The sequence below is a fragment of the Podarcis tiliguerta genome, assembly GCF_965153285.1.
Source record: "Podarcis tiliguerta genome assembly, chromosome: 17".
NCBI lineage: Eukaryota > Metazoa > Chordata > Lepidosauria > Squamata > Lacertidae > Podarcis > Podarcis tiliguerta.
The window spans coordinates 29,447,476-29,474,604 of NC_139550.1; the positions used below are offsets into that span (position 1 = coordinate 29,447,476).

Below are 27,129 nucleotides of genomic sequence, written 5' to 3' on the forward strand. Positions count from 1 at the left end.
ACATTAAAGACAGAAGCATAACATGCACAGGTACAAGGATCAATAGGAAAACAAGTTGTCTTTTAATATGTTTGAATTGCGTATGCATTCCATAAAATATAAATTCTGTTTATGTAGTGCTTTTTTCCTAGAAATTCCATTCCTTGACCCCGCATAAAATACAGCAGTGAAGCAGCATAAGAAATAATTTGCATTCTTTCAAAATTTGTGAACGTGTTTTATATATTTATATGTTGTACAATAAGTATGGAATACATTCATATATGTTTACATTTGCATTTGGTATTCAGAACAGATTTAGATCTATTATATATGTGCCTTCTAACAACTGATGCATATCAACTTCCCACAGTAAGGCCATCCCTTTTTAAAAAAAATAAAATCAGGCAGTTATTCTCTATAAAGACAAATCGTACTTCTTTCTTGTTACTGTGCCTTTTTACAGACACAGATATAAAGTGATGGGAAAATTTTCACCAACTTAATTTCTGCCCATCCAGCCACTGCTAGAGGCTTAAGACAAGGGCCAGTTAAAAACAAAGTCACCAACTCTACTGAAGAATTTGTGTACCATATAGTATCTACAGCAGGGCTGAGGAGCCTGTGGTCTTCCAGAGATTTCTGGACTATAGCTCTCAATATCCCTGACTATTAGCAGGCCTGGCACAAGCAGCTGGCCAGATCCAACACTGGCTGAATGCCTTAAGGGCTTGAATGGGCCCCTCACATGCCCAGCTCAGTCATGCCCTCACTCCCCACCCTCCTTGATGGCGCCCCAGAGGCTTTGCAATAGCAGGCAATGGTGGCGTTTTGAGTGGGAGCCATGCTCCGCTCCCATCTGCCATGATCACCTGCCATTTTTGGTTACCTGAACTAGAAGGCCCAACCCACAGCCCCATTAAGTCACAGATCTGTGGACTAAGGCGTTGCATTTTGGGCGAGTTAAGATGGCGGTTGGCCATCACAGATGGAAGTTGAGCTCAGCTCCCGTTCAAAAGCACCAGTGAAGCATATCCAAGGATCTGGTGGAGAACAGTGAATGGTGCTGCCATTGTGAAAGCAGCAGCAGCAACTGCCCAGCCCAGCCCTAACTGGCAGGGCCCTTGAATAGCACCATGCCAAGGACTCCCCAAAGTCTAGCACCAATCCTGATCATTGGCCATTTTGGCTTTGCCTGACAGGAGCTGATCCAACAACATCATGAGGGCTGCAGGTTACCCACCATTTAGTGGGGGGTAAGAGAGCTGGGGGGGGGGGAATTCACATCTGGCAAGCAATGTGCCCCTTTGGTTTCAGATAGTACATGGGTAGATGAGTCTTAAAAGCCCAGGACACAAATTTTCACAGCCCTCTAGTGGCTATGGTGGCTCGTTTACGAGAAGTAATGTAACTCTGGAAGCGTATACTCGATTCTGACCAAGCTAAGCCTCCTGATGTATATTTTGCCAGATGTACAATATATTGGCATTCTTTTCAGCTCTCTTCCCCTACTACTTGCTCCTTGGCTGTTTCACATATAAATGTTGATCATTCACTGGCTACAGCTTCTAGTGATGGTTTGCATGCATAAAATGAACAACAACACACAGAGCTTTCCTGTCGCCCGATGACAACATAAAGAATACATGTCAGTAAAAACCAATCACACATTCCATTAAGCGCTGAGAGAGATCAAGTAACATGTGAACTTGTCAAACTCATTAATAATACCCCTTTTCAACAGGGGATTTCTTCCCTGCAAATGTATGGGAGCTTCAGTTCACACAATCTACACAAACGGTAGCCGGCATGAATAACTAACTTTTTGTCATGCCATATGCCAAGTTTGCAGCTCATTCCCTTGTGGAAGATGGTGAAGGTATGGACTGAGCAATTAGGTGATGAGTAAGATGCATAACTCTGGCACATGTCAGAGCACTGACAAGACCAGTGACTGCATCAAAAATGGCAATTCCAGGTGGCTACCCCATGTCAGAATTACCTGTTGGAAACACTTCTCTCACTGCTTTATCTGTGCCATATTTCCATGGGGCAAGAATGTTGCTGCTGGCTTCCCTCTGCCACACCTACTTTTCTTTCAACAGAATAGTATTTCCCCCCCTACCCCTCTATTTCTGAACTGGACAAATTAAAAAGCAACACTCCAGAATTATTGCAGCTGTGTAAGGAAGGCCCAGCAAACTGCCAAAGACGCCCCAAAAATATGGAGTCAGGCCTGACAGTTCCCATTCACTGTTTTACTGGGGCTTGCCAGTAGAAAACACCATGGGCTATTGTGCCTCTAGCCACTTGGACATCACATATCCTGTCCACTATTTGCTGATCTAGACATACTTTTACATTCCTTTACCTAAGACTTCAACCAAGTGCCTTGCCCGTTGCGTTCAGTTTGATGGACAGCACTGGATCACAAAAGTGTTATGTAATTACAAAGCCAGCAAGAAATAGTTATACCATTGTTCTGTTGGCATCAGTGCTGCTAAAGGAATTCACTTCAGCATATGGACTAGCACTATCTTTGATCCATCTTGCAATAAGGACTTATAAAGGGCAGTGAAGAGGAGAAGCTGTAAAGCATGGGGCAGGTGCCTGAGTTACTAAGTAAAAAGAGTTAAGTTAAATAATGTTGAAAGGTTGCTATGCAATTTCTCTTTTTAAAAAAATAGAAACCAGAACATGTGGAGGTGTTTACTATATGCAGGAGATGAAGGGCTCTAGCAAAGGTACCACAGAAGTAAATTAACAGCTTCCCTTTGGGACATACGGTAGCTGGAGACGAGAATTGCTTTTTCAAATATCTCAAAAGCTGAGAGAGGGGCTACACAGTTCAGTGATAGAGCACATCCGTCACCAGCAGAAGGTCCCATGTAACTGTTGCCAACCAGAGTAGATGGACTCAGGATAAGAGAATCTCAATATCTCTTTGGTAAAGGCATCATTATTCATGGTGTGTAGACTCACTGTTGCTGCCCCCAAATTATCTCTTGTAGTTTTGGCTAAAGGCAACAATGGGCAAACAAAACGAGCACATACACCATGGGCAATGATGCATGCTCAACTCTCATGCAATCAACTCTCTGTTTCCAGCTACACTGTGTCAGCAATGACAGCCCATGGTTAATATAAGCAGGCACTGCAACTATCCAGTACTACTGAAAAGCTCATACTTCTCTGAGACCTTGGCTTAAGGTTTCACTAATCCGGGCTTGTGCATGACCTTGCAGTGTCTCTACTATGGCCAGATTTGAGCCAGCATGTCTCCTTCCTCCCCCCACCTCTTGTCTCTTCCACCAAAGTTGTTGTGTGGTGATCATTAGTCAATTGTTTTGAGGAACAACCACTACCCAGGATCCAAGTTGTACACTGCGAGTGGAAAAATGAGGCAGCCAAGTGGAGACAGTGAGAAGTAGAGGTGGGGCTGTTGATGTTCTGCAGTGATGTAACCATACTTAGAACCAAACTAAGTATTGGTGCATCCATGGTGTTTGGGGGTCCACCTATCAGTACCATGCAGACAGACTAGAATTTATTTCTCCTCCTGCTCTTCCACTGCAGCTCTGTCATGTGCATGTGCAATCAAATCTCTCAGCCCTACACTGGCTTAGTCTCATTTCCATTATGGAACACTGGTGGCTGAGAGAGCTAATAACCAATTTTTCTTTACAGGGCTTTAACTTTAAGTGGTGTGTGCCAATGACTGAAGCTTCCTTCCCACTGCAAGAGCAATGCAGAAATCAAGTCGAGCAACTCCTGGATGTTGGCATGTTGTGCCTCCAACCTCCCAAGGAGAGCTAACTTCAGTCCTAGGTACACACAGCTCAGGGGACACCAAGCTCTGGGGCAGGGTGCACATTATCCTACTGCCCCACAGGCTGAGTATACACATCTGTATATATTAAGGCAGGTGTGAACAGAGCTTTTATAAGCAGCTTGGGGCAAGAGTAACACAAAAGCATGAGCATACGAGGGTCTTGGTATCACATTTCAAAGGTGTCATCAGCTGCCACCTGTGACATGTGGGCACGGAAAGTCCCTGGCCTGGAGCACCTCCCAAGGCAGGAAGTTGGGGGAAGAAGGCAAACTTATGCTGGGTTGTAGACTGTCTGGGTTCGCCGTGATTTCATCTCCTCCTCCTTTTTAACATGCCTGCAGTTTGTTGGTCACTGAGCATCAACAGCATTCTGTCGTTGGCGCTGAGCCCGCCGGCAGGGTGGTCCTCGAGGGCGACCCGAGCGGCGGAGGCGGCGTGGTGGCAGGCCAGCCATCTGACGGCAGATCTCCTCTAGAGACAGACGAGAGAGAGAAGGAGCTCAAGAGTGGGTTAACCATGCCACATAATTTACAACTCGGCCGTATGCACATGTGGGTGTACGTTATAGTTAGTGGTTAACAGCACATCTGTGAGGGGGGGGGAAGGTTGCAGGGAAAGAGTCTGACACCTCTCTCTCCCTATTTTCTCCTCCTGAAGCAGTTTTACTTAAAGGGGGGGGGGGAGCATTAGCAGCATTGTGAAATAGAATGGCCCCCATTCAGACTCTTCAAATTGTGGCCACTGAGAAAGGACAACTTGCTTCCATATATGCCAAGTATAGGATCAGAGGGATGCTAGGGCTGATTTCAAGACACTTTCTTGGGAGTAGGGGTGGGAAAGAAATTCAATTCAGCTTGCACTTAAAGGCCAATCTATCGAATCTGCACTTTCAGGAACAGTATGAGAACTGAAACAGCCGTTCTTTGAAACTTGAACTTAGCTGAATTTTGCGATGTATTTCTCCAACCACAAATGTCTTATATTCAAGACAGCATCTCTGGGTCTTCAGTTTTCTCCACTATTGCTTTTGCCATTAAGCCCTTCACCATTTTTGTACCTTTTCCCACTTGCCAGCACCCTTCTTGGATTATGTTGCCTGCCTCTGAATGTTGGCCATTCACACAAGGGCATACACCTATGATATAGGCCATCTTCTTCCTCTAAGAGAAATTGAGCAACTTAATTTCTTCCTTGTTTATGGGGCACATCCCTATAGACATCTTTACTCACCCTGCATGGCTTCATCCTCTTTGCAGACAATGCGAGAGCAGATTTCCTTATTTATCATGTATGTCCGACGGACACTGTCACCAGAAAGGGGTGGAGGAGAGAAGGCAAACAGTAGGAACATAAATCCTTGCGCACCAAAAACTGATACCAACAAATAACTGTGGCTAAATCATTGCTAGCAGAGGTGCAAAAGGCCGAACTACACATTACACACAAATGTATGTTACAGAACCTACACAAGCCTGTTTTACTACGCTTTACCTAGGTTGAGCTAGGATTATAATACTTCAGAATTTTTTTGGGGGGGGTTCTAGCCTTTTTTTTGAATTTTGGTCATTTAAAGTTTATGATTTTTCTATTTCCTTTTGAGGAAACTGAATAGTTCAGTGAAACGAGATTTGTAGCTGGCATCCTGTAAAGGATTTGTACAATTTTAGGTTTTTCTAATTTTTTCCTTAAGCTTTTTGCTTTTTCTTATTATTTAGTTTATTTCTTCAAGATAATATTTCTAGTCAATTACTTCTCGTTTCAGGGATTTTCACAGTATTTCATTTGATTTGTTTTACAGGGAAAGCAGATGTGGGGACTGTGATTTGGAAAAGATAAGCAGGTCCTGGGGGAAAGGGGAGGCGTATGAATTCCCTGCCCTGCCCTTTGCTTCCTTGTTCCAAATCTGCCTTCTAGAGAGTCTGGTGTTCTCTAGATTACTCAAAACTACCATTGGCCTCAACCAGCAATATCTGGAATACAGATAATGGCCCTGTGCCCTGGGTAATTGCTGAGAAATATGATCAAGTGAAACTTTCATTTGGACAAAAAAGCAAGTCTCCAGCTGTTGCGGCTGCAGAAAATGGATGAAAATAGATGGCCAGTTCCTGCTTTAAACTGTGCTAAAAATGGGGTGGGTTAGTATCTGGTGGGGGTGGGAAATTCCAGTGATAGTTCACAGCTTCCTGTGCCACTCGTGGCATTCATCCTTTTGTCTTTCTGCGATGGTATACCAGCTGCCCCTTTAAATGACTCCTGGTCGTTTAAATGTTGGTGGTTGTGGTGTTTAACCATTTTCAAATGTTTTTAAAATTGGTTACAAGTCTCCTAGAGATTGCCCTGTTAGGCAACTAACAAATTAAATTAATAGTAATTACTTTTCACAGATCATTGTAAGAAATTGTATCCAAAGACGCCTGCCAAAACTATCTGTATTATCTTGTAGAATCATAGAATTTTAGAAAATTCCTATACAGTGGTACCTCGCAAGACGAAAAACTCGCAAGACGAAAGAGTTTTTTGTTTTTTGAGTTGCTTCGCAAGACGAATTTCCCTATGGGCTTGCTTCGCAAGACAAAACGTCTTGCGCCTTTTTCTTAAAACTGTCAATGCATTCCTATGGGAAACCGTCAATGCAATTCCTATGGGAAACCGTGCTTCGCAAGACAAAAAATTCACAAGACGAAAAAACTCGCAGAACGAATTAATTTCGTCTTGCAAGGCACCACTGTATCTTTTCAGCTTCTACCAGAGCGTTTCCTCTCTTACCTGGTAACACACAAGTAACTGATGCATTGCTTCACCGGCTTATGAACAGAGTACAACCGTGTACAAGGAAATTGCTCTTCACGGCATTCTGGGAGCAAACAAAGAGGGACATGTTCAAGTTAATGCCATCGGTGTGGCTACGTCAATGGGATGGTGGCTCATTGAAACTGACTGCCAAGAGACCAAGTGAGATATTTCCTTTAATGGCACTGGCTTGCAGTAACTTTTCTACCGTTTCCCCTTGCAGACTGAAATTTCATCCAGCTCACACCATGCCATCCTATTTACATGCTGAATTTTGTGTGAAGTACTCCACCCACAGAAAATATTTCACAAGCAACTTAGCATGCCGGGGGATAAAATCATTGCAGAGCTGTGTCGTGCAGACTTTGGCGGTATATTCAATCTGGAACAGACACCTATGAAAGCCAGCTGGAAAATAAGTGGGAAGACCTTCTGAACTAGCAGTGGCTGACTAGGAACAGGATCCTGAGGTTGTAGTGGGTAAGTCCATGAAAACATCAAGTGAGGAAATCAAATTCCATGCTATGGATTGAAAGGGATCAAAAATGAAACTGTCATGATCACAACACATTTATATTAATTTATGGCGCAGACACATTTGGAATACTTGAGTAGAGTTTTGGGCACACATGTCACAAATTGTAGTATTTTGGGACAGACACAAAGAAGTACCTCTGCACACAATGAATAGTTAAAACTGGAATTTATTCCCAAAAGATACAGTCAGTGGGGTCGCAAGGGGGGGCGGTGCACCCCGGGTGTCATGCCTGGGTGTGTGTGTGACAAGAAGGCACCCCATGGGGTGCTCGTCCCACTGCCCCCAGGCGCGGCAGCGCAAGCAGCCATCGCGCTGCCACAGCTGCATGTGAAGGATCCTCCGTTCACGGCCGCAGCTGTGAGCAGATAATCCCGCCACTGTCTGTATGGTGTTTGAGCGGCGCCGGCAGCAAACCGCTATGTACAACGCATGCGCAGTGTTGCACGCATGTGCTGTATGTAGTGACGCCGCACATGTGCTGTACATAGCAGTTTGCCACCGGCACCGCCCAAGCACCGTACGGACGGCGGTGGGATCCCTCAATCGCCGCTACAGCCACAAGCGGAGTATCCCACCGCCACTGCTGCAGCCACAAGCAAAGGATCCCACCACTGTCCGTACTGCGCTTGGGTGGCGCTATATACAATGCCGCTACGTACAATGCATGCGCTATACGTAGCAATGCCACATATGCATCCTACGTAGCGATGCCACGCATGCGTCATATGTAGTGACGCCACACATGGATTGTATGTAGCGGTGCAACGCATGCACAGCCGGCGTTTTCCCCTGCCCTGGGTGTTGGTTTGCCTTCGTTCGCCCCTGCATACAGTGGTGCCCATGGGCTTAAATGTACACAACTTGCAGTCTCTCTGTCTTGTGGGTTTATTGGGAGATAGTGAAGGCTAGTCAAATTCGCACCAATTCAATGCTGGAGTGGTATGTCGCATCAAGCAGACAATCTGAGCATCTTTAAAATTCCTGCCGCCACCAAGCCATCTCCAGATGTATTGGTAGCTACCCTTGCACTAGATTTACCCTATGAGATCAAAAGGGGCTCACAGAACTGGGAAATGGAGCCTCTGAATGAGTGGCCCAATTTGTTCCCAACCCTGGGGAGGACACTGTTCCTTCCTTGCTTTCACCCAAAGAGATGCTGAAAACCCATTCCTTCACAACAGAGGTTTCCATTATCACCCTTAACCAGGGCTTTTTCAGGGGGAACTCATAGGAACTCCGATCCGTCAGTTCTCAGTTGGGCGCCATTGCCATTCTAAGAGAACAAGGGAGGTGTTCAAGGTGAGTTCCAGCACCTCTTTTTCTAGAAAAATAGCACTGCCCTTAACCCTTAAGCTTTGGCCAATACATTTTGTAGATTCAGGTTTATTGTTTTTATACTATACTTTTGCAAGCCACTTTGACGTGTGTGTTTTAAGTGGGCTATACTTTTTTTCATGAGTTTATAAGGGAAACAGTGTTTGAATCATGCACATTATTAATCTCTGCGACTCTAATTGAAGTAAAAGTCCAAAATGTGGATGGGGTCAGTATCTGCACATGACTCAGTCCTGCCCACTCAATCCCCAGCCTACGTGAATAAAATGAACAAACCAAAAAGCCCCTTCCTTGCTTAGCACAGGAAATCTGGGGCCAACGTACACCGGACTAGACACATTGGGTGGGAAGTGGGGCTTGCACACATATCCCTGCAGCTGCCCACACTTTGAGCTTGTGTGTGCTCAGACAAATGCCTGAACATGGCTATGGATCGAAATAGCCAATATGCAGATGTGGAACTGTGTGGATTCTTTCTGCTAATACAGGAACCCGAAAGCACCTCATGAAATTCACAGCAGATGAGTGCATTTCTCGGCACTGATACATCCAGCACAATGTTGACCCACAAATTTCAAAAACAACTACAGTGGAACCTTGGTTCTCAAACGCCTTGGTGCTCGAACATCATCATTTTTAAAAGGAAACGGAATACTTTTCTTTTTAAGTCGTTTGGAACCTTTTTTCATCTTCACCCTTACTGCCAATGGATGAAGACTTGTTTGCTGTAACTTCTGGAAGCTCTGTGATTAAAACATTCGCTTGAACCTGCTCAAAAGTTTCTGCAATGCTCCTCCTTTGCCACCAAACCACAGATCAAATAATAAGAATCTGGCTCGTCGTGTGGTCTGAACTCAGGCACATGGTTTGTTCCTTCCAAACACGCCATGAGCACTAAGTCCAGAACCAATATGGGTTTATTTCTGGTTTATCTGGAGGAAATAAACTACAAGCCCAGGTTTGGATAATGCAAGGCACAGTGGAGGGGTGTGGGGAGAGAGAAGCGTCATGAAAACCTTTTGAGCAATGTGCACCAGCAAGCCAATCATCTGCATTAACCCCATTTTGTTTTAAATCATGGTTTTATGCGAGGTGCGAGTCAGGCCATTGGTTGAACAGGGGAAAGCAAGCAGGAGAAGAAAGGGATAGAGAACAAAATTGAACTTACCAGGTGCTGCTGATGGGGCAGTGTCACCTAGAATGAAAAATGGAAAGGGTTTAAACGCAATTAAATTATTATTATTATTATTATTATTATTATTATTATTATTATTAATTCATATCCTGCCCATCTGGCTGGGCCTCCCCAGCCACTCTGGGCAGCTTCCAACAGAATATTAAAAACACGATAAAACATCAAACATAAAAAACTTCCTTAAACAGGGTTGATGTCTTCTAAAAGTCAGATAGTTGTTTACTTCCTCGTCATCTTATGGGAGGGTGTTCCACAGGGTGGGCACCACTACCAAGAAGGCCCTCTGCCTGGTTCCCTGTAACCTCATTTCTCGCAGGGAGGGAACTGCCAGAAGGCCCTCGGTGCTGGATCTCTGTGTCCGGGCTGAATGATGGGGGTGGAGATGCATTTCCCAAACTGTGGGTCAGGAAGCCTGTGCAACTAGGTTGCTTGCCTTATAAATAAACCCCAAATAATTATTGTTTTAAATTTCCAGTTAGATCCTTACTGAACTGCTGCCCGCATAGCATTTGCTGGAGCCTGTGATGCAAACTTTGTTGCTAGTCATTGGGAGAAAATGTTGGCAGGCACTCACCCGCTTGCCCACACCCTCCCCCCTCCCCTCCTAAGTGTGCCCTCAAACCCTTTCTTCACCAGAGCAGATTGGGGAAAGAGAAGCAGGTAGGGTGCTCAGCTGCAAACTGCAGCCCCAGCCCCAGGCCTTGTAAAGTAATCTTCTAACTCATAGCAGCAAAGAGCCATCACTGAAGAAGAAGAAGAAGAAGAAGAAGAGGAGGAGGAGGAGGAGGAGGAGGAGGAGGAGGAGGAGGAGGAGGAGGAGTTTGGACGATATCCCACCTTTCACTCTCCTTAAGGAGTCTCAAAGCGGCTAACAATCTCCTTTCCCCTCCTCCCCCACAACAAACACTCTGTGAGGTGAGTGGGGCTGAGAGACTTAAGAGAAGTGTGACTGGCCCAAGGTCACCCAGCAGCTGCATGTGGAGGAGCAGAGACGCGAACCCGGTTCCCCAGATTACGAGTCCACTGCTCTTAACCACTACACCACACTGGCTGACAAGGCATTGCGTGCACCAAAATGGGAACTGACATGGCACATCTGCTGCTCCTGCTGCAGGGTCAGCTGGAGCTGCTGAAAGGAGAAGGGATATTATAGTGTGGCTGTGCATATATATATATATATATACACACTCAAGGAGCATTCCACACATTATGCGGCAGCAAACCTGGGACTTCCACCACGTGTTCACTTGGCAGACCTGGTGATGCACATACAGTTGTACCTTGGATCCCAAACGCCTTTGTACTCAGACGTTTTGGCTCCCAAACACTGCAAACCTGGAAGTGTTCTGGTTTGTGGATGTTCTTTGGAACCCGAACGTTTGATGGGGCTTCCATGGCTTCTGATTGGCTGCAGGAGCTTCCTGCAGCCAATCAGAAGTCGCAAATTGGTTTCCGAACGTTTTGGAAGTTGAACAGACTTCCAGAACAGCTTCCATTTGACTTCTGAGGTACCACTGTGGTACCTCTGGTTACGTACTTAATTCGTTCTGGAGGTCCGTACTTAACCTGAAACTGTTCTTAACCTGAAGCACCACTTTAGCTAATGGGGCCTCCCACTGCTGCCGCGCCACCGGAGCACGATTTCTGTTCTCATCCTGAAGCAAAGTTCTTAACCTGAGGTAATATTTCTGGGTTAGCGAAGTCTGTAACCGGAAGCATATGTAACCCGAGGTACCACTGTACTTGTATGATACCTGTGTTTGCAAACAGAGGTTTGTCTTCTTCATTAAGCTGCACACTAAAAAAATCAACAAAATCTTAGGCATAAACATAGAAAGCAGCATGTGTGAATTGCCTTGACACTAGAGGTGGATGTGCAAAAAGAAGAACTCAACTCACCCACATCACCCGGTATATCAGGTGCATCTGAAAAAAAAGAGACAACAGGTTTGTAGCCATCAGTTGTTTGGTGCAGAGCTATGCACACAGTTGTTTGTTTCTCTTTATGAATCATTTCCTATGAAACATCTTGAAGCAGTTTTACAGTAAAACACAAACAATAAAAAATTAAAACAAGTTGATATATAAAAACAATTTCAAATCCGATCCATCAGGCTATTGTGCTAGTGGATCTGAGGACAGGTCAGGCCCAGAGGTGAGGGGGTGATGATGTGGCTGTTTTTACTTACACACCCACCCACAACCCACACACTGCTGCTATTGGGCAAATTCTCAGTTCCACATTTTAAAATTCTCCAGAAAATATTTGCTTGTCACATTGTAACTGGCAAAACCACAAAAGAATGCTGAAGGACACACGGCTGTGAACAACAAGATAATAATGAGGGAAGTTTACAATAAAGTAGACAAAATATCACAATGTGTACATACTTTCCAGCATTACAAAGAACCAAACAGTACAAAAATTGTTGAAGAATGCTCTAAGCCGCTGACAAATATCATAACACTTGTAAAGTATACATTTCTGGAAGGTATTTGCCTGCCCATAATTTTTGACCTTTGCAGTGGTATTGATTCCTCTTGGAATCAAGTAAATTCTTTGGAGAGACAGACATCCCTGAAGTCCTCCCAGTTATGAAAACTGCAATCAGGGCCTTAAAACACTTTTGAAGTCTTATTATCTGAGGAAGTTCTTGGAAGCAGGACCTTATCTGGAAGCCGGTCATCAACTGCTTTGAGCATTCTTCAATGCCAGCTATAGTACTGTTTGTGCTTTACGGTTCTTCATAAGCATTGCTTGAATGTGCACTCTGCACTTTCAGTGATATTTTGTACTATACAAAGAGCAAGCATTTGAAAATGAAGGGAATCTGGCAGCTTCACAGGATGTAGCATGCATGCTGTCCTATTTCATTATCAGATTATCATATTTTACATGGGCATGCATGATTTATGCTCAGATACATGCCTATGCATGTGTGTGTGTGTGTGCGCACACACACACACACACACACAGAGCCATATTATAGGTCCCATATAGACCTTTAATATGTGCCTCCCATATATGAGCACACAAATTCAAACACCACATTACAGAGTTGCATAACTGCACTAAACATGATTATGCAGACTGAGACTGTAACCCCCCCCCCCACTATATAGCTGTCTATGCAGTTTTCCATTGACTGCTGTACAGAGCCCCCTGGTGTCACATTTTTATAACACACATATAATAGTATAACTCACAAGTATAAATTAGTTCTGAGTCTAGCGAGATTTACTTCCTAATACATCTGTTTAGGACTGAAGCATTGGTGCAGAATTAAAGGAAACGTACCTGTAGGATCGTCCTGAGCAATGACCACAGGCAGAAACCAGTCTAGGACAAAGAAAAAGATTGTTTCCCTTGTGTAATTCGCATGTGTTAAAATAAAGAAGCAGCAACAAATTAGCAATGTCCTTACTCTCTCCCACACCAAAGATGAAACTGCAGTTCCCACATTGTTAAAGAAAGGGAGGCAGGAGAGAGAGCCAAGCAGGCTTTTTTTTTTTTGTTTTTGGTTTGGAAGAAAACGAATAAATAATGAAAACTGAGTTTATACTTTTCCCACTCTTCACCGCAAGGTCTCAGAGCAGGTTAGAACAATGCAGTAATATAAAACCATATAAAACGTACAGTTACAAAGATTAAACAAGTCCAGCCAGAACACAGCACGATATATTCAGCAGAATAGGTGGGTCCAGCAAAGCAAAAGATCTTTATGTCAGAGTATTGTTTGTTGTTGTTGTTTCAATTTATATACTGCCCTTTATCAAAAGATCCCAGGGCGGTGTACAATAGAACATCAATGATAAAAATATAATAAAAAGCCTACTGCCACATCCCAATTAAAAAAAATAGCCATCATAACAACAGTCCTCTCCTGCCTCAGTCTGCTCATGGGCAGGCTAGCCCTGACAGTGACCAAGCCCTTTGTGTCCAAGAGAGACTACCTGGTGAACCAGCCACTCCCAGCCACTGAGGCTGCATGAGCCTCCAATGACAGGGTTGGACCCACAAGCCCCGCCTCCCAAAGGCATGGACTTGACCCTTCCAGGGCAGTGCAGAACATGTCACCTTTCCACCTACCAGACTTGAGAACTCAAAACATATAAGGCCTGTTCATTTTCAGGATTCAACTTTATTTACCCACATAAATGGGACTTTAAAAACTAACCAAATGTATACACTTTTGTAGACTCAAACCCAGGCTTATGCCATAATAAATGTGTTAATCTTTAAGCTGCTGAAAGATTCTTTGACTGAATTTAGACTGTTACAGCCATAATTCTCTGTTATGCAAAATGCCCCTCTCCCCTCTAGATTTTGTATAGCTTTATACATGTTGGCAATCTGTGGAGTCTCCCAATTAATGAACAGCAAACATTCCAAACATCTGGAATATATCAAGGCCAAACTGCATATGATAAAGGACATCTGTGATTGAATTTCCTAACATTTATAAAACAACAGCTGTGTGTGTGCCTGTTGATTTCATACTGGAAGGCAGTTAACCTTCTCCCCCTGTGCTGTTTTCCCGGTAAAAATCTGTCCCTGCAACTAATATTACAACTCTTAGGGGAGCAAAGGAAAGGGTTAAACTCCCTCCCATCCTTGGTGATGCTTCTGTGTTCAAATGAATACCTCCTCCAGCTGCTTTGAATTTTTGAAGTTAAAGGGAAAGATATGGGTGATGCAACAAAGCCCATTGCCACCTGCCCAGCTATTGGCTGGTCAGTGTTTTTTTTTCTGGGGGGACGCAGGGGTATGCATACCCCTAAACATTTTATGAATCTAAGTTTGGCCTCATTGAGGAGCAGTATTTCAATATGAGTAGGAAAATGAGAGTACCCCTAAACGTGTGTGTGGTTTTTTTAAAAAAAGCACTGGCTGAAGTTAACATTGGGAGGTGGGATAAGGTGATAGAATGAGCAACTTCAGGGGTGCTTCAGCTGTTTTAAACTACCTGCTTGCTAGAAGGCTATCTGCTTGATATGTACATTTGTAAATTAATGGCTATTTAAACAGTAGTTGCCACTAGGACTCCCTCCTCCAGACAAAACTGATGTGTAGTGCTATCCTGGAACCTCTCTCTGCTGTTGGGGTGGCCCATCCTATTTCACCACCTGAGGCAACGGAAAGGTGCCTTCGCCCCTTCGCCTCTGCCCCCCTGCCGGTCCTCACTGGGGTTGTGTGGTGGTGGCTTCCAAGTTCTGGCAAGATCTTGTGAGAGGTCTGTGAGATCTCATGAGAACGCAGAAGCTGCCTGACAGGAATGAGCCAGCGGGAAACCACACAGACCAAGTTGGAGTTAACTCTTTATTAGCAAAGACAGGATCTGCACAGGAGTGCCATGCCTAATGGGCACAGCAGCTCATCTCCGGCAGGTCTTGCCCCCATGAAGCAGTTGCTGAGACTGAAGGGGTCCCCTCCTCTCCAGGGCCTTTTCCAAGCAACCTGAAACTGTGCCTTCATGAAGCTAACTTCTCTGCTCTCTTCATGCCTCTTCTGGTTTTGGGAGACTGGGAGGGAGGGGAGCTTGTCGCAGCAGGAGGGTGAGACACCCATGACTCTTCACTGGCCTGACTCATCTCTGCCTCTTGGCTTCCCTCCTCCCTCTTGCTTCAGTTTTTGCCTCTGATTCTGGATTTCACTTTCCCAGCAGACTCTCCCAGCTCACTAAGCCGTTGCCTCGTCAGCTTCTGAAACCTCCTCCTCCCAGTCTTTTCCCTAGTCTTCCTCTGACCACTCATTGTCACCCCACCATCTCTCCTGGGCTTTGAGCCATCATCATCATCATGATAATAATAATAATAAATTTTATTTATATCGGGCGGCTAACAACAATAAAATAGTACAACATTCTAAAATCATTTCATTATAAAATTAATTCAACTCAAAATGATGGCAACCATTAGGCTAAAGATTGCCAAAGGAGGGAGTCAGGCTGTGCCCTGACCAAAGGCCTGGTGGAACAGCTCTGTCTTACAGGCTCTGCGGAAAGATGTCAAGTCCCGCAGGGCCCTAGTCTCTTGTGACAGAGCATTCCACCAGATTGGAGCCACAGCCGAAAAAGCCCTGGCTCTAGTTGAGGCCAGCCTAACCTCTCTGTGGCCCAGGACGTTCCCCTGGAGGTTCCCCAGCTGGTTCTTCCCACCATTCCTCAGCGTCCAACCGGTCCACAACAGGAGAGAAGAAGCAGTGACTTCCATTGAGATCTTGCTAGGAACCCTCTCCGGCACCCGGGGCAGGACGCCGAGGGGCGGGGGCCAACTGCTCAGTGGTGCACACGCAATGTCCATACTGACTGCGCATGCGCAGCAGCCCATGCACTCCGTACAGGATGCCGCACATGTGTACTCTGTATGGGCTGCCGCTCGCGTGCAACGTCCATGCAGACTGCACATGTGCAGCATCCTGTATGGAGTGCGCATGCGTGGCCGTATGGACGCCGTGCGAGAGTGGAAGCCCGTACAGACGCCACATGCGGTGCACATACTGACTGCATGCGCCCTCGGCCACTCTACAGCTGGGGGAGGCAGGGGTCATCTTGTCACACACACACACCCCAGAGTGGCACCCAGGGTGGCCCGACCCCTCCGCCCCCCACTTCGTGAGACCTCGCGAGACCTTCTGGAATCTAGAAGCTGCCACCGCCACTTCTCCAGGGGCAGGGTAACCATGGGGTTATTGTCCCTTGGATTCCGTGGCCTCAGTCTGCCTCATGGATGGGCCAGCCCTGCTCTGCTCCAAGGGGAAGGTTGCAAAACCACCCTTTGCTTGTTTGAAACTACAAAAGGACAAGGGAAGTGATGTCCTGGTAGTTGAAAGATGGGAAAGCTTCTTTGCAGAACTGGACAGAAGGAAACAGCTGCATTAGCTGTAAAACTGGCAATGCATAGCAGCAAACGGCAGATGAAAACAAGAGGCAACAAGGAGATGGGATAACCCTTTAGATACAGTTAGATTAAAAACTTCGATTGGTTTTAGACCAGTTTAACTATTATGGCGTTTCCCCCTGAAGAATCGTGGCAACTGTAGTTTAGTGACAATTTTGAGAGTTCTGTGTTCATGGTTCCCAGCCCTCTCACAGAACAGGTCTCAATATTCCCCAGAAAGGGGGAATTATTCTAAAAACTACACTGAAATCTTGTGCCACAGTTACACAGGAATAGGCCCCACAATACTAAGTGGGTTTTATATCTGAGGTTGCATGTCAATAGTGTAGAAATAAGCCATAGCCTGCAGCCAATTTGTAGTGTTATGCTGTAGATCCTGCTTTTAAAGTTTATATATATATTTGCAAAACTTACCCTGGGGTTGAGCTAATGTTTAAAAAGCTCTGAGTTGGGGCAGGGGCTGACTCTCATAGAAAACATTGCAGAACATCACATTGCAGAACATTCACGTTGTGAATAAAATTTAAAAGAAAATGCTTTTTTAAAAAATAAAAGACCAGCTTGTTTCATTTTTAAAAGCATACACTTCCTTAGTCTACAATTCACTTTAAGAGATACTGAAATTGGATGAACAGCAAGTATGAAAGTTTTTTCAATTTGGAAGGAAAGCTCTTTGGTGAAATCTTAAAGTGATATGCATTCCTTTCTTAATTAAATTAATTTCTTGTTCTATCAAGAGAGAGGAGTCTATAGTCCACCAAGGACCGCAGGTGACGGACCTCAGATAAGTTGGTTCAGGCAGATAGAAGGAAAGTGAGATTGCAGGAAAAGAACACATCCAAATATTTCGTTGCCTGAACAAATCACTGGATTCTTTAATCTGATGGAAGGAATTATGATCTATTGCTATTAAGATGAAGATTCCAGTGAGGTTTCCTTCTAAAATGTTTGTTGTCATTTGCTTCATTTCAGCACCTGATGAAATGTTAGAATCACAGAATTGTAGAGTTGGAAGGGACACTGAGGGTCATCTAGTCCATAGCTGTCAACTTACAGATTTGAAAATAAGGGACCAGCAGCCTCGAAAATAAGGGATCAGCAGCCAAAATAAGGGATCAACAATTGATTTGATAGAATGCATATTTTGTTGCATGCAAATGGCTTTAGATACCTATTAGGTCCATAAATTGCCATATAGCATATATTCAACACAAAAAACAGCAACAATTTGTTGTTGACAAAGGACAGCTGGATATAGAAAGGGATTCATTACCTTCAGTAGCTTATTTAAGGGACATCATCAATAAGGCAATCATCAACAGCAGTGGGACATGGCACTGGGATAAGGGACTGTCCCGCCAAATAAGGGACGCTTGACAGCTATGATCTAGTCCAATGCTGGAATCGCAACTAAAGCATCCATGACAGTTGGCCACCCAGCCTCTGTAAATGAAAGCTCATGCTCCTCAAGTACACACACACACATGCACAAACTGACCTGACTCTGAACTTAAATTTTGTCAGTATAGAACAGCCTCCATGTCAATTTTGCCCCTGGGCAAATGTCCCTTTCACCCTAGCCTGGTCCTCCTCCTCCTCCTGTCCTCTCTTGCCCTTGGTGCATCTTCTGTATCAAATCCTTTTTATCACAGAACAATAGCTTCTATATTAGCATATAAGCATCACGAAAAATATGGCAAATCCTATTTTAGCTTCCACCAGATAGACTCACCAGTTGACAGGGCAATGAGAGCTACAAGACACAGCAGCTTCTGAGCTCCACAGGCCATCATCCCTGGAAAGTGAGGAAGAAAGAGAGACAATCAGTTAAAGCTACTTGCAAATTTTGTGCACATTTTTGTTTTTTCACCAACTGGTGCCCAGCATGCTCCTTTATCTCCCTCCCCACTTTCTATGACCAGAAGGCTTGCTTGCTCTACCTGATAACCACACAATTCAAAATAATTCTAACTGAACACAACTCTTGTCTTTCCTTTCCTTTCTTCTCTTCTAACCTCCCGACATCTATGTGCTGTCTTGTACCCACTTACTATGTCGATTGCGCGCTTAGAAAGATGTCTTGACAAAATCCCCCTCTGCGAAAAAATAAAAATATAAAAAAACTGAGACACAACTCCTTCCCTTCACTGTCATTGAGGGACTCGGTTCCTTTGCACTGTGGACAGAGCCTCCTCCCTTCAGCTGGTCCCCCTAGCTTGGCCAGAGTGCCTAGCCGCTCCCAGTCCCAGCAAACGTTCTCCTTTGGCTTGCCTTCAAAATTCAATTCAGCAAAGTAGTAGTAGGATTTGGTGTCATCATGCAGTTGGAATGAGGAGAGGGGGAGGAAAAAACTGTCCCATGACCTCACTGAGTTTATTGTAGCTCGAGAGGAATCGGCACCTCCTATTCCCTCCGGATGAGGAATAGCCAGAGATGGAGTCCCACCGTCTGTCATGCAAGTGCATAATCTGCTTCATTTTGCCCTGAAGAGGATGAAGCAAAGCTTATTTTCCCGTGTGAATTCTTCCCAGCACAATGTATCTTTTTCCTGGAAAGAAGCATTCCAATAAACCCAAGCCTGGCCTCAAGGCCAGCCTGACCGTTAGGTAGGGTGAAGCAACATAACTGTTGAGGCAGAAGAATTGAAGGTACCACCACAAAGCAGCAAATTGTTAATAGCCTAGTTTATTATTGTTGTTTTTAAATGCCACGATAAGAGTTGCCGTTGGGGATGTTCTGCCTTGGTCATCAAAATATCTTGTGTGTGTGTGTGCTTGTCCATAAGGTGCAGTAAGGTGGCAACCTAGCATGGTGATGGTGGCCGATGGGTCTCAAATCCTACGTGAGTTAGGGAATTCTCCTACATGCGAAGACAGGCTCCAGCAGATTGAGTTGACAGGACTCAGACTGGGTCCAATGGATAAAAAGGCAGTTTCTGCAAATGCTGCAGAAGGAAGTGAAGGGCAGTGAAGGAAAATTCTGATCCTAAAACCTCCTCTGCCTTGTGGGATATCTTCAGGGGAAGAAAAGGCTAAGAAGTAAACCTTACACAAATCCAGAGTGGATTTGTTCCTAAGACAGTTGGATGACGTCTCCTTCCAGCTGGTGCCAAATAAATAATAATAATAATAATAATAATAATAATAATAATAATAATAATAATAATTTATTATTTATACCCCGCCCATCTGGATGGGTCCCCCCAGCCACTCAGGGTGGCTTCCAACAAAACACTAAAATACAATAACCTATTAAACATTAAAAGCTTTAAGGGCTGCCTTCAGAAGTCTTCTAAAAGTTTGGTAGTTATTTTTCTCTTTGACATCTGGTGGGAGGGCGTTCCACAGGGCGGGTGTCACCACCGAGAAGGCCCTCTGCCTGGTTCCCTGTAACTTGGCTTCTCGCAGCGAGGGAGCCGCCAGAAGGCCCTCGGAGCTGGACCTGAGTGTCTGGGCAGAACGGTGGAGGTAGAGACGCTCCTTCAGGTATACTAGGCCGAGGCCGTTCAGGGCTTTAAAGGTCAGCACCAACACTTTGAATTGTGCTCGGAAATGTATTGCTGTGCTTTCCTTTGGACCACATCAGTGAGGCCAAGAGCAGGGTCCTGTCACCTTGGCAGCCCAGGGCCATCATACAAACTTGCCCAGGCTTGCATCCTGGGGAGGTCACTTTGGTACTGCTAATACAGCAGTTTGACTTCACCCCCGGAGGGGCACTCCATTGTCTTTTGAGACAGATGCCAGCAACACTTAAATGGCCGACCTTACAGGGTTGATGCAAATGCTTTTCTATAACTACAATGTAGTTATTTTTCTCCCGCCTTACTGCAACAGAGCTTCTGAAAATCCTGCAATCCTATACACGTCTCCTCAGAACAAAGCATCATTGAGTTTACTGAGACTTACTCAGATATCAATGTGTACACAGTACAGGGTTGCACCCTTAACCAATTTTCTGGGGGGGGGGAATAAAAAGAGGAAAATATAAGGGTAAAAAATTGTTTGCTTGGAAATGTGCTAACTGTTAAGTTGTGGGCGAACATATCAGACGACACAGCGATTCTTCTAAAGCAGCTCTTTATTTGTAAGCTGGAGCAGAACTGAACTGAGGAGCTCAGTCAGCCTGCTTATATAGAGCTCCACTAGAATGCAACAGTAACCATTTTCTGTAACTAGCCAATCACTGAACGTCACTTTCGATCCTTCATTTGCATAACTATCTACAGTATCCCCCTGCTGGCCCAGGGTGAGAACTTCAGTACATAACACTAACAAAATCACTCGACAAGAAGCATGGGAACTGTAAGTTTCCCACCTGAACTTCCATGGCACTTAAGCTGAAAGCATATTATACAGTCTTTTTTGTTGTTTTGTTTCACAAAATGTATACACCACTTCATTGCAAAAAACTTTAAAGCAGTTTTTATATATATTATTAGTTAGTAAATTTGCATACTGTCCTTCATCTGTAGATCTCAGCATAAAGATAAAAGATAAAACACACACAAAAACCCAAGAAAAATCAAGAAAAAATTCACAACCCTACTTTGCAACATGCAAAAGTTAGGATACTAAAACAGATTAAAGTTATTTCAACTTTCTAAGCATCTAGGTAGGTTTGTCTAAACCCGAATGTTTTTAGCAGGCATCAGAAAGAGTACAGTGAAGACATCTGTTTGATCTCAGTAGGCAGGGATTTCCAAATGATCATGTTCTTAGAAATGGTTTGTGCTTTCTTAGAATTAGCCTTCAAGGCCATACATTCATAATTTCCCTTGGTCTTTCATGTGCAAATCTTTGCAGGTTGTGGGTGATACTGAAACGGGATCAGTGGAGTACAGACTTTCACTGTGCATTTAAATTATAATAACCAACATCTTGCAATGCTAAGACTCACCTGCAGAACACAATCCTAGAAAATTGTGGCAACACCAGTAGTAGCTAAATATATATGTATATACAGTATTCCAAATACAAAGCAATATAGCCAAATACAGGTGTATCCTCAGAATATTCTCTTATATCAAGCATAAGCAACCTTCAGCCCTCCAGATGTTTTGGACTACAGTTGCCATCATCCCTGACCACTGGTCCTGTTAGCTAGGGATCATGGGAGTTGTAGGCCAAAACATCTGGAGGGCCGAAGGTTGCCTATGTCTGTCTTATATGGAAGTAAATCCCATTGAACTCAATGTGACTCACTTTTGAGTAGACATGCCTAGAATGGCACTGTAAATCTGATGATCAACTCTTGCAAGGCTTATTGTGCATATTTAAGCAGGAAAGGAACTCTTGAAGCATTTTTAGAAGATTAGCCTTGCTCTGCTCTGTTGGTAAATTCGAAGTATGTAATTAAATCATTCTGAAAAGAGCCAGTCTGTTGCAAACGTCAATCCTAAGCATGGCTCCTAAATGCAGTATATACTCACCTCTCTCCTGTCACCTGCCAAACTATGTGTCACTACATGATGATCTAACCCAAAGGATGTAGGGAAAGTGTTGGAATCCCGGAAGCCAAGACCTAAGTTTGGGGCAAGTACTCTTTAGTGAGAGAACCCCAACAGAGATTTAGCATCACAAAACATGTTAAATGAAAGGAAAGCATGGAAATGTAGGCTCTAAAACCTTTTAAATACGCCCGTCTGTCCCAAAATGTCCCCCTTTAAAAGCTCTTTCCAAGCTATCCCACTTCCCTATCATAGAGATAGACTGCATATTTGGTAAGTCATAAAACAGTTTACTTACAAAACTCATCAAAGGCCAAGTTCATGTGCTTTTCCACACAGCAGTCATAAAAGATGCATAGGCAGTCAAAACATTGCTTAGTTATAGAAGGTAGAAGTTTCTGAACTACTGGTAGAGGAAAAACATTAGTTTCAGACTCCATTCTGGTCTGAAACAAAAGAAGGCTGATTAAAGCCATGTGCTGGAACGTCCAGCTCAGAGTTCTTTATATGCTGAAAATTTCATGGAGAGAATGAGATAATGAAGGCTCAGTGACCCATTTCCTCACAAGATGGGAAGTGATGACATAGGCTAATCCTAGCAGAACAGCTCACCCTATTGTTTGACCCTTTCATGCACAAATTAGATTCAAACATGCTAGAGTTATATGAGGCTGGAACCCTACAAAAAGCAGGCCAAGTGTGCAGCTAGGTAGGCACTGCCCTCATGATGTCCTGCAATTCAGTGCCCCAACCCCAATACCCAGGTGGTGGTAAAAGAAGATTGGGGGTGAAAGACCCAAGAGGAAGAATGGGTGCATGTAAGCAATTGTAGTATTTGTTGGCTAGTTTGTTGTTGTTGTTGTTTAGTCATTTAGTCGTGTCCGACTCTTCGTGACCCCATGGACCAGAACACGCCAGGCACTCCTGTCTTCCCCTGCCTCCTGCAATTTGGTCAAACTCATGTTTGTAGCTTCGAGAACACTGTCCAACCATCTTGTCCTCTGCCGTCCCCTTCTCCTTGTGCCCTCCATCTTTCCCAACATCAGGGTCTTTTCCAGGGAGTCTTCTCTTCTCATGAGGTGGCCCAAGTATTGGAGCCTCAGCTTCAGGATCTGTCCTTCCAGTGAGCACTCAGGGCTGATTTCCTTCAGAATGGATAGGTTTGATCTTCTTGCAGTCCATGGGACTCTCAAGAGTCTCCTCCAGCACCATAATTCAAAAGCATCAATTCTTCGGCAATCAGCCTTCTCTATGGTCCAGCTCTCACTTCCATACATCACTACTGGGAAAACCATAGCTTTAACTGTACGGACCTTTGTTGGTTAGTTTACAATTATTTATATCCTGCTTTTCAGTATACAAGCGCTTCCAAGTAGTAAACAATGTATTTAAAAGTCATCAGGGTCCTTACCACAGGGTAGTTGGTGGTAGAAAGGTCCTTTATTATTCTGCATGCCATGGAGTCAGAGAAAGCAAGGCCAGAAAAATAACACATGGGAAAGAAAAGCCTATGATAAAGATGCATGATTGCTATAGACGGCTGACAGATGGAGGGCCTGGCAGTCAGTCAATCAGCTGGCAAAGAGTGTGATGACATCAGCTGATGGTCCCTAAGCCAGATGCTTAAAAAGCTAAACATCCTCCCTTTAGCTGGCTCCTAAGACATGGGAGGGACCTTGCCCCAGGGACTTCAGACTGTATAGCAGGGGAAGTGGAGAAGAGAGTAAAGGACAGAATGTGCAGATTGGGAGGGGAAACTTCTGCATTTAATTTAGCGTCTCTAGCAGCTCAACACAACAGAAAGTGCATGTTTGCGTATGTATTTAAAAATGAAAGATCTTTTAGGTGAAGGGAAAGCCGAAGATTTTATGGCATGACCCTACTAGCAAATCCACCTACCTTGTTGATTCTAAAGCTAAAGAAATGGGATTTGCAATGTTTACACAAGTTTCTCAAGTTTAAACTGATAAGCACTGATAAGAAGGCATCATCATATGACATTATTTGGAGTAAGACTCTCAGGCCTGGGGAACCCAAGCTTATGAATGTGTTTTGCTGACCAACCTTGGGGAGAGGGGAAATGATTTGGGTGGGGGGTTGCGTTGAGGTCTGTTGAAAGACAAACAAGAGACAAAGTTGTTCTCTCTACCAAACCCACACACACTTCTTATTTTCATAGAAATCATAGAATTGTAGACTTGGAAGGGACCCTGAGGGTCATCTAGTCCAACCCCCTGCAATGCAGGAATATGCAGCTGTCTCATACATAGCTGTCAACGTTTCCCTTTTTTTAAGGGAAATTCCCTTATTCCGAATAGCATTCCTTGCAAGAAAAGGGAAAAGTTGACAGCTATGGTCTCATACGGGGATCAGACCTGAAACCTTGGGGTTATCAGCACCACACTCTAACCAACTAAGGTATCCAGTATGATTTTGTTCTTTCTGTATATGAGGCAGGTTTTGTGTTGGACTCCACCCCCAGCCTTTATTTCAAAAGTTGGCAACCCTAGCTTTGCAAGTCAATAATGAAATGGCTGCCAAATGGTGGGAATGTGTATGAAAACACACGGTTTCTTCATCTATCTCCAGCCCCTTTCTCCCCACCAGCTTTGGTTCTTTTCCATTTTAACCCATTCCTGCAGCCATGTTAGCAGGGGAAAGACAGCACAGAGAGATGTGCATTCATGAAACCAACAGTCACCATTGTAATCTGTGTCTTTATTTCAGAGCTTTTTGCCCCATTCCGTAGGTGGTGTTGGTTGCTTGGCATGCAAATAAATCTGAACTGAGGCTGCCCCTCCAGCTATGGTCTCCCTGAAAGATCCTTTGGAGAGAAGAAACAGGGCCCATTGTCACCAAACCTCAGGGGAAGGACAACAACCCAGATGTGCTGTATTTATCTGTTGAAATGTAGAGCTATCTCTAGTTTGTGGCAAGCTTTGAAGCAGCCACGATGTCAGAACTGAAAGCTTAGAATGTGACGATACTTATAAAATATTGACATACCATGAACCCAGGGCCAGCCCTTCCACGAGGCAGAATGAGGCAGCTGCCTCAGGTGGCAAATTTTGAGGGGTAGAAAGTGGCTAGAAATGTGTGCTGTGTGATGTGTCCTGCAGCCCCTAAACTAGCTTACTGCCCCAGTGGAGGACTCTGCTCTGCCACCAGTGCTGAAGTAAAATTCAATCACCAACCTAGTCAGATTATGTGCACAGAATGGCAAATGCGCCGTCTTGTCCTTCGCCTCAGGCATAAAAATGGCTTGGGCTGCACCTGCATAAACCTGGCTTCAGTGTTGCTGCAAAATACAGAAGAGGACTTGAGCTGAATGAGCATGGGAAAGTGCAGAGGTGGCTTTGTAGGCAAAAACAATATTGTGAGGCTATACAGAATGCATGTTACCGCTAAAATAGGGTGAAAGTCTAAGCGGGAGCCATAGCCTAGCCATTTCCTTGCTCTTTTTGGCATCAGAAATCTGAATGCTAAACTGACGTCTTTGTTTTCTTAAATCCTGGCTCTTCCCCCCTCTAAAAAGCTGGCAAATGGTGCCATTGCACATTGTAAACACTGGAGGGAGCTGCAAGATAGCAACAAAGAAACCACATTTTCAAGCAGCCTCCATTTACATTGCACAGTTCCTCAAGATATGCAGTTCTTGTGTGTTAGTTGCAGGAGATCGTAGGTCAGCTGAGTTCCGCTGCCCTCAGCAGTATCCTGACAGGACCCTGCTTTCTAGACCACAGTCCCTTGCCTAGATGCTGGAGACAAATCTTCAGTTGCCCAAACCCTGGATGTTTTTCCTTTGGTAAGCAGCAAATTTCTGGAATTCCCAGAATCGCTTCCCCCACCCCCAGGAACTCCAAGAAATGTCTGCATTCATATTCAGACCATCAATGTAGGAGATCCCATTCTGTTTTCAGCTGTTTTGGTTCATGTTACTGACAAGAGAATTTTCCTCTCGCCAGCTGCTCATTCCTGCACATCTAATGCACAGTTCCTTCCGCGGGCATGGCTCCTCTGTTCCATAGCAATAACTGGTCTGTACCTTTGGAATTTTGATGGGGTTTTGAATCTCCATTAAATGGAGCGAGAGAAGACAGAGGCGGCTTCAGGGCAGCACAACCAGTTCCCCCGTACAAGGTGCCTTCCATCCCAGTGGCGTAGCTTGGGGGGTGCAGGGGGGGCCGGCCGCACCGGGCGCAACATCTGGGGGGGCGCGCTCGCACTCGCAGCTCTCTGCCCCTACCTGGATCACTCACTCTCTCTCACTGCAGTGCTGGCTGTGCGAATCCGATCCGAGCCGCTGGGTCGCCGCCCACTGTGGAGGGGAGGGTGCCAGGCGTGCGGTGCGGTGCGGAGAGAGAGTGAGGGACTATCTGGGGGAGGGACAGTGCAGCGGGGGGGGGCACAAATTACTTGACTTGCCCCGGGTTAGGGGGCGCAAATTACTTGCCTTGCCCCGGGTGCTGACAACCCACGCTACGCCACTGTTCCATCCTTCTTCCCAAAGCCTAGGAAGTGCCAGGCTTGGGGAAGCAGGTGTGAGGTCCTAGAGTCCTTTTACCTCCTTCCCAAAACCTAGTTAGTGCTTGCCCAGATTTGGAGAGGTGGCATGAGGGCTAGAGTGGTGGGTGTCGAATTTTGGCCTGGCACTGAAGGTAAAGGACCTCTGACAGTTAAGTCCAGTTGCAGACGACTCTGGGGTTGCGGGGCTCATCTCACTTTACAGGCCCAGGGAGCCAGCGTTTGTCCGCAGACAGTTTTTCCGGGTCATGTGGCCAGCATGACTAAGCTGCTTCTGGCACAACGGAACACCGAAACCAGAGCAGCACACGGAAACACTGTTTACCTTCCCGCTGGAGCGGTACCTATTTATCTATTTGCATTTTTGGCGTGCTTTCGAACTGCTAGGTTGGCAGGAGCTGGGACCAAGCAATGGGAGCCCACCCTGTCGCAGGGACTCAAACCGCCGACCTTCTGATCGGAAGCCCAAGAGGCTCAGTGGTTTAGATACAGCACCACCCGCGTCCCAAAAGGTAAACGACTCCTGACAGTTAAGTCCAGTCGCAGATGACTCTGGGGTTGCGGCGCTCATCTCTCTTTACAGGCCGAGG

At 45.0% G+C, this 27,129-nt stretch overlaps 1 protein-coding gene across 5 annotated transcripts; it reads right to left on the reverse strand.

The window, feature by feature from the left end:
• Positions 1–41: 41 nt before the first annotated feature.
• MFAP5 (microfibril associated protein 5) lies at positions 42–18,954 on the reverse strand. Of its 5 annotated transcripts, none has more exons than XM_083420821.1 (9): positions 18,621–18,854; positions 18,302–18,364; positions 12,968–13,009; positions 11,569–11,595; positions 10,757–10,795; positions 9,643–9,669; positions 6,578–6,665; positions 5,042–5,115; positions 42–4,282 (listed from the first exon to the last, which is right to left on the reverse strand). In XM_083420821.1, the coding sequence occupies exons 2-9, from the start codon at positions 18,360–18,362 to the stop codon at positions 4,161–4,163; spliced, it is 480 nt and encodes a 159-aa protein (XP_083276947.1). In that variant the 5' UTR covers positions 18,363–18,364; positions 18,621–18,854; the 3' UTR covers positions 42–4,160. The 5 variants fall into 5 exon arrangements, with proteins under 5 accessions (XP_083276947.1, XP_083276945.1, XP_083276946.1 ...); XM_083420819.1 differs by having other exon boundaries at positions 10,757–10,798; positions 18,621–18,849; XM_083420820.1 differs by lacking the exon at positions 18,621–18,854 and adding an exon at positions 18,510–18,612 and having other exon boundaries at positions 10,757–10,798.
• Positions 18,955–27,129: the final 8,175 nt, after the last annotated feature.

Excerpts from the sequence above, each read along its gene's own strand:
- MFAP5 (XM_083420819.1), bottom strand. The coding sequence starts at position 18,362 with ATGATGGCCTGTGGAGCTCAGAAGCTGCTGTGTCTTGTAGCTCTCATT. Across the intron at positions 9,670-10,756 it reads AGGAGCAGCAGATGTGCCAT|GTGACACTGCCCCATCAGCA; the intron begins GTCAGTTCCCAT and ends TTTTCATTCTAG. Across the intron at positions 6,666-9,642 it reads TGCCCCATCAGCAGCACCTG|AATGCCGTGAAGAGCAATTT; the intron begins GTAAGTTCAATT and ends GTTTGCTCCCAG.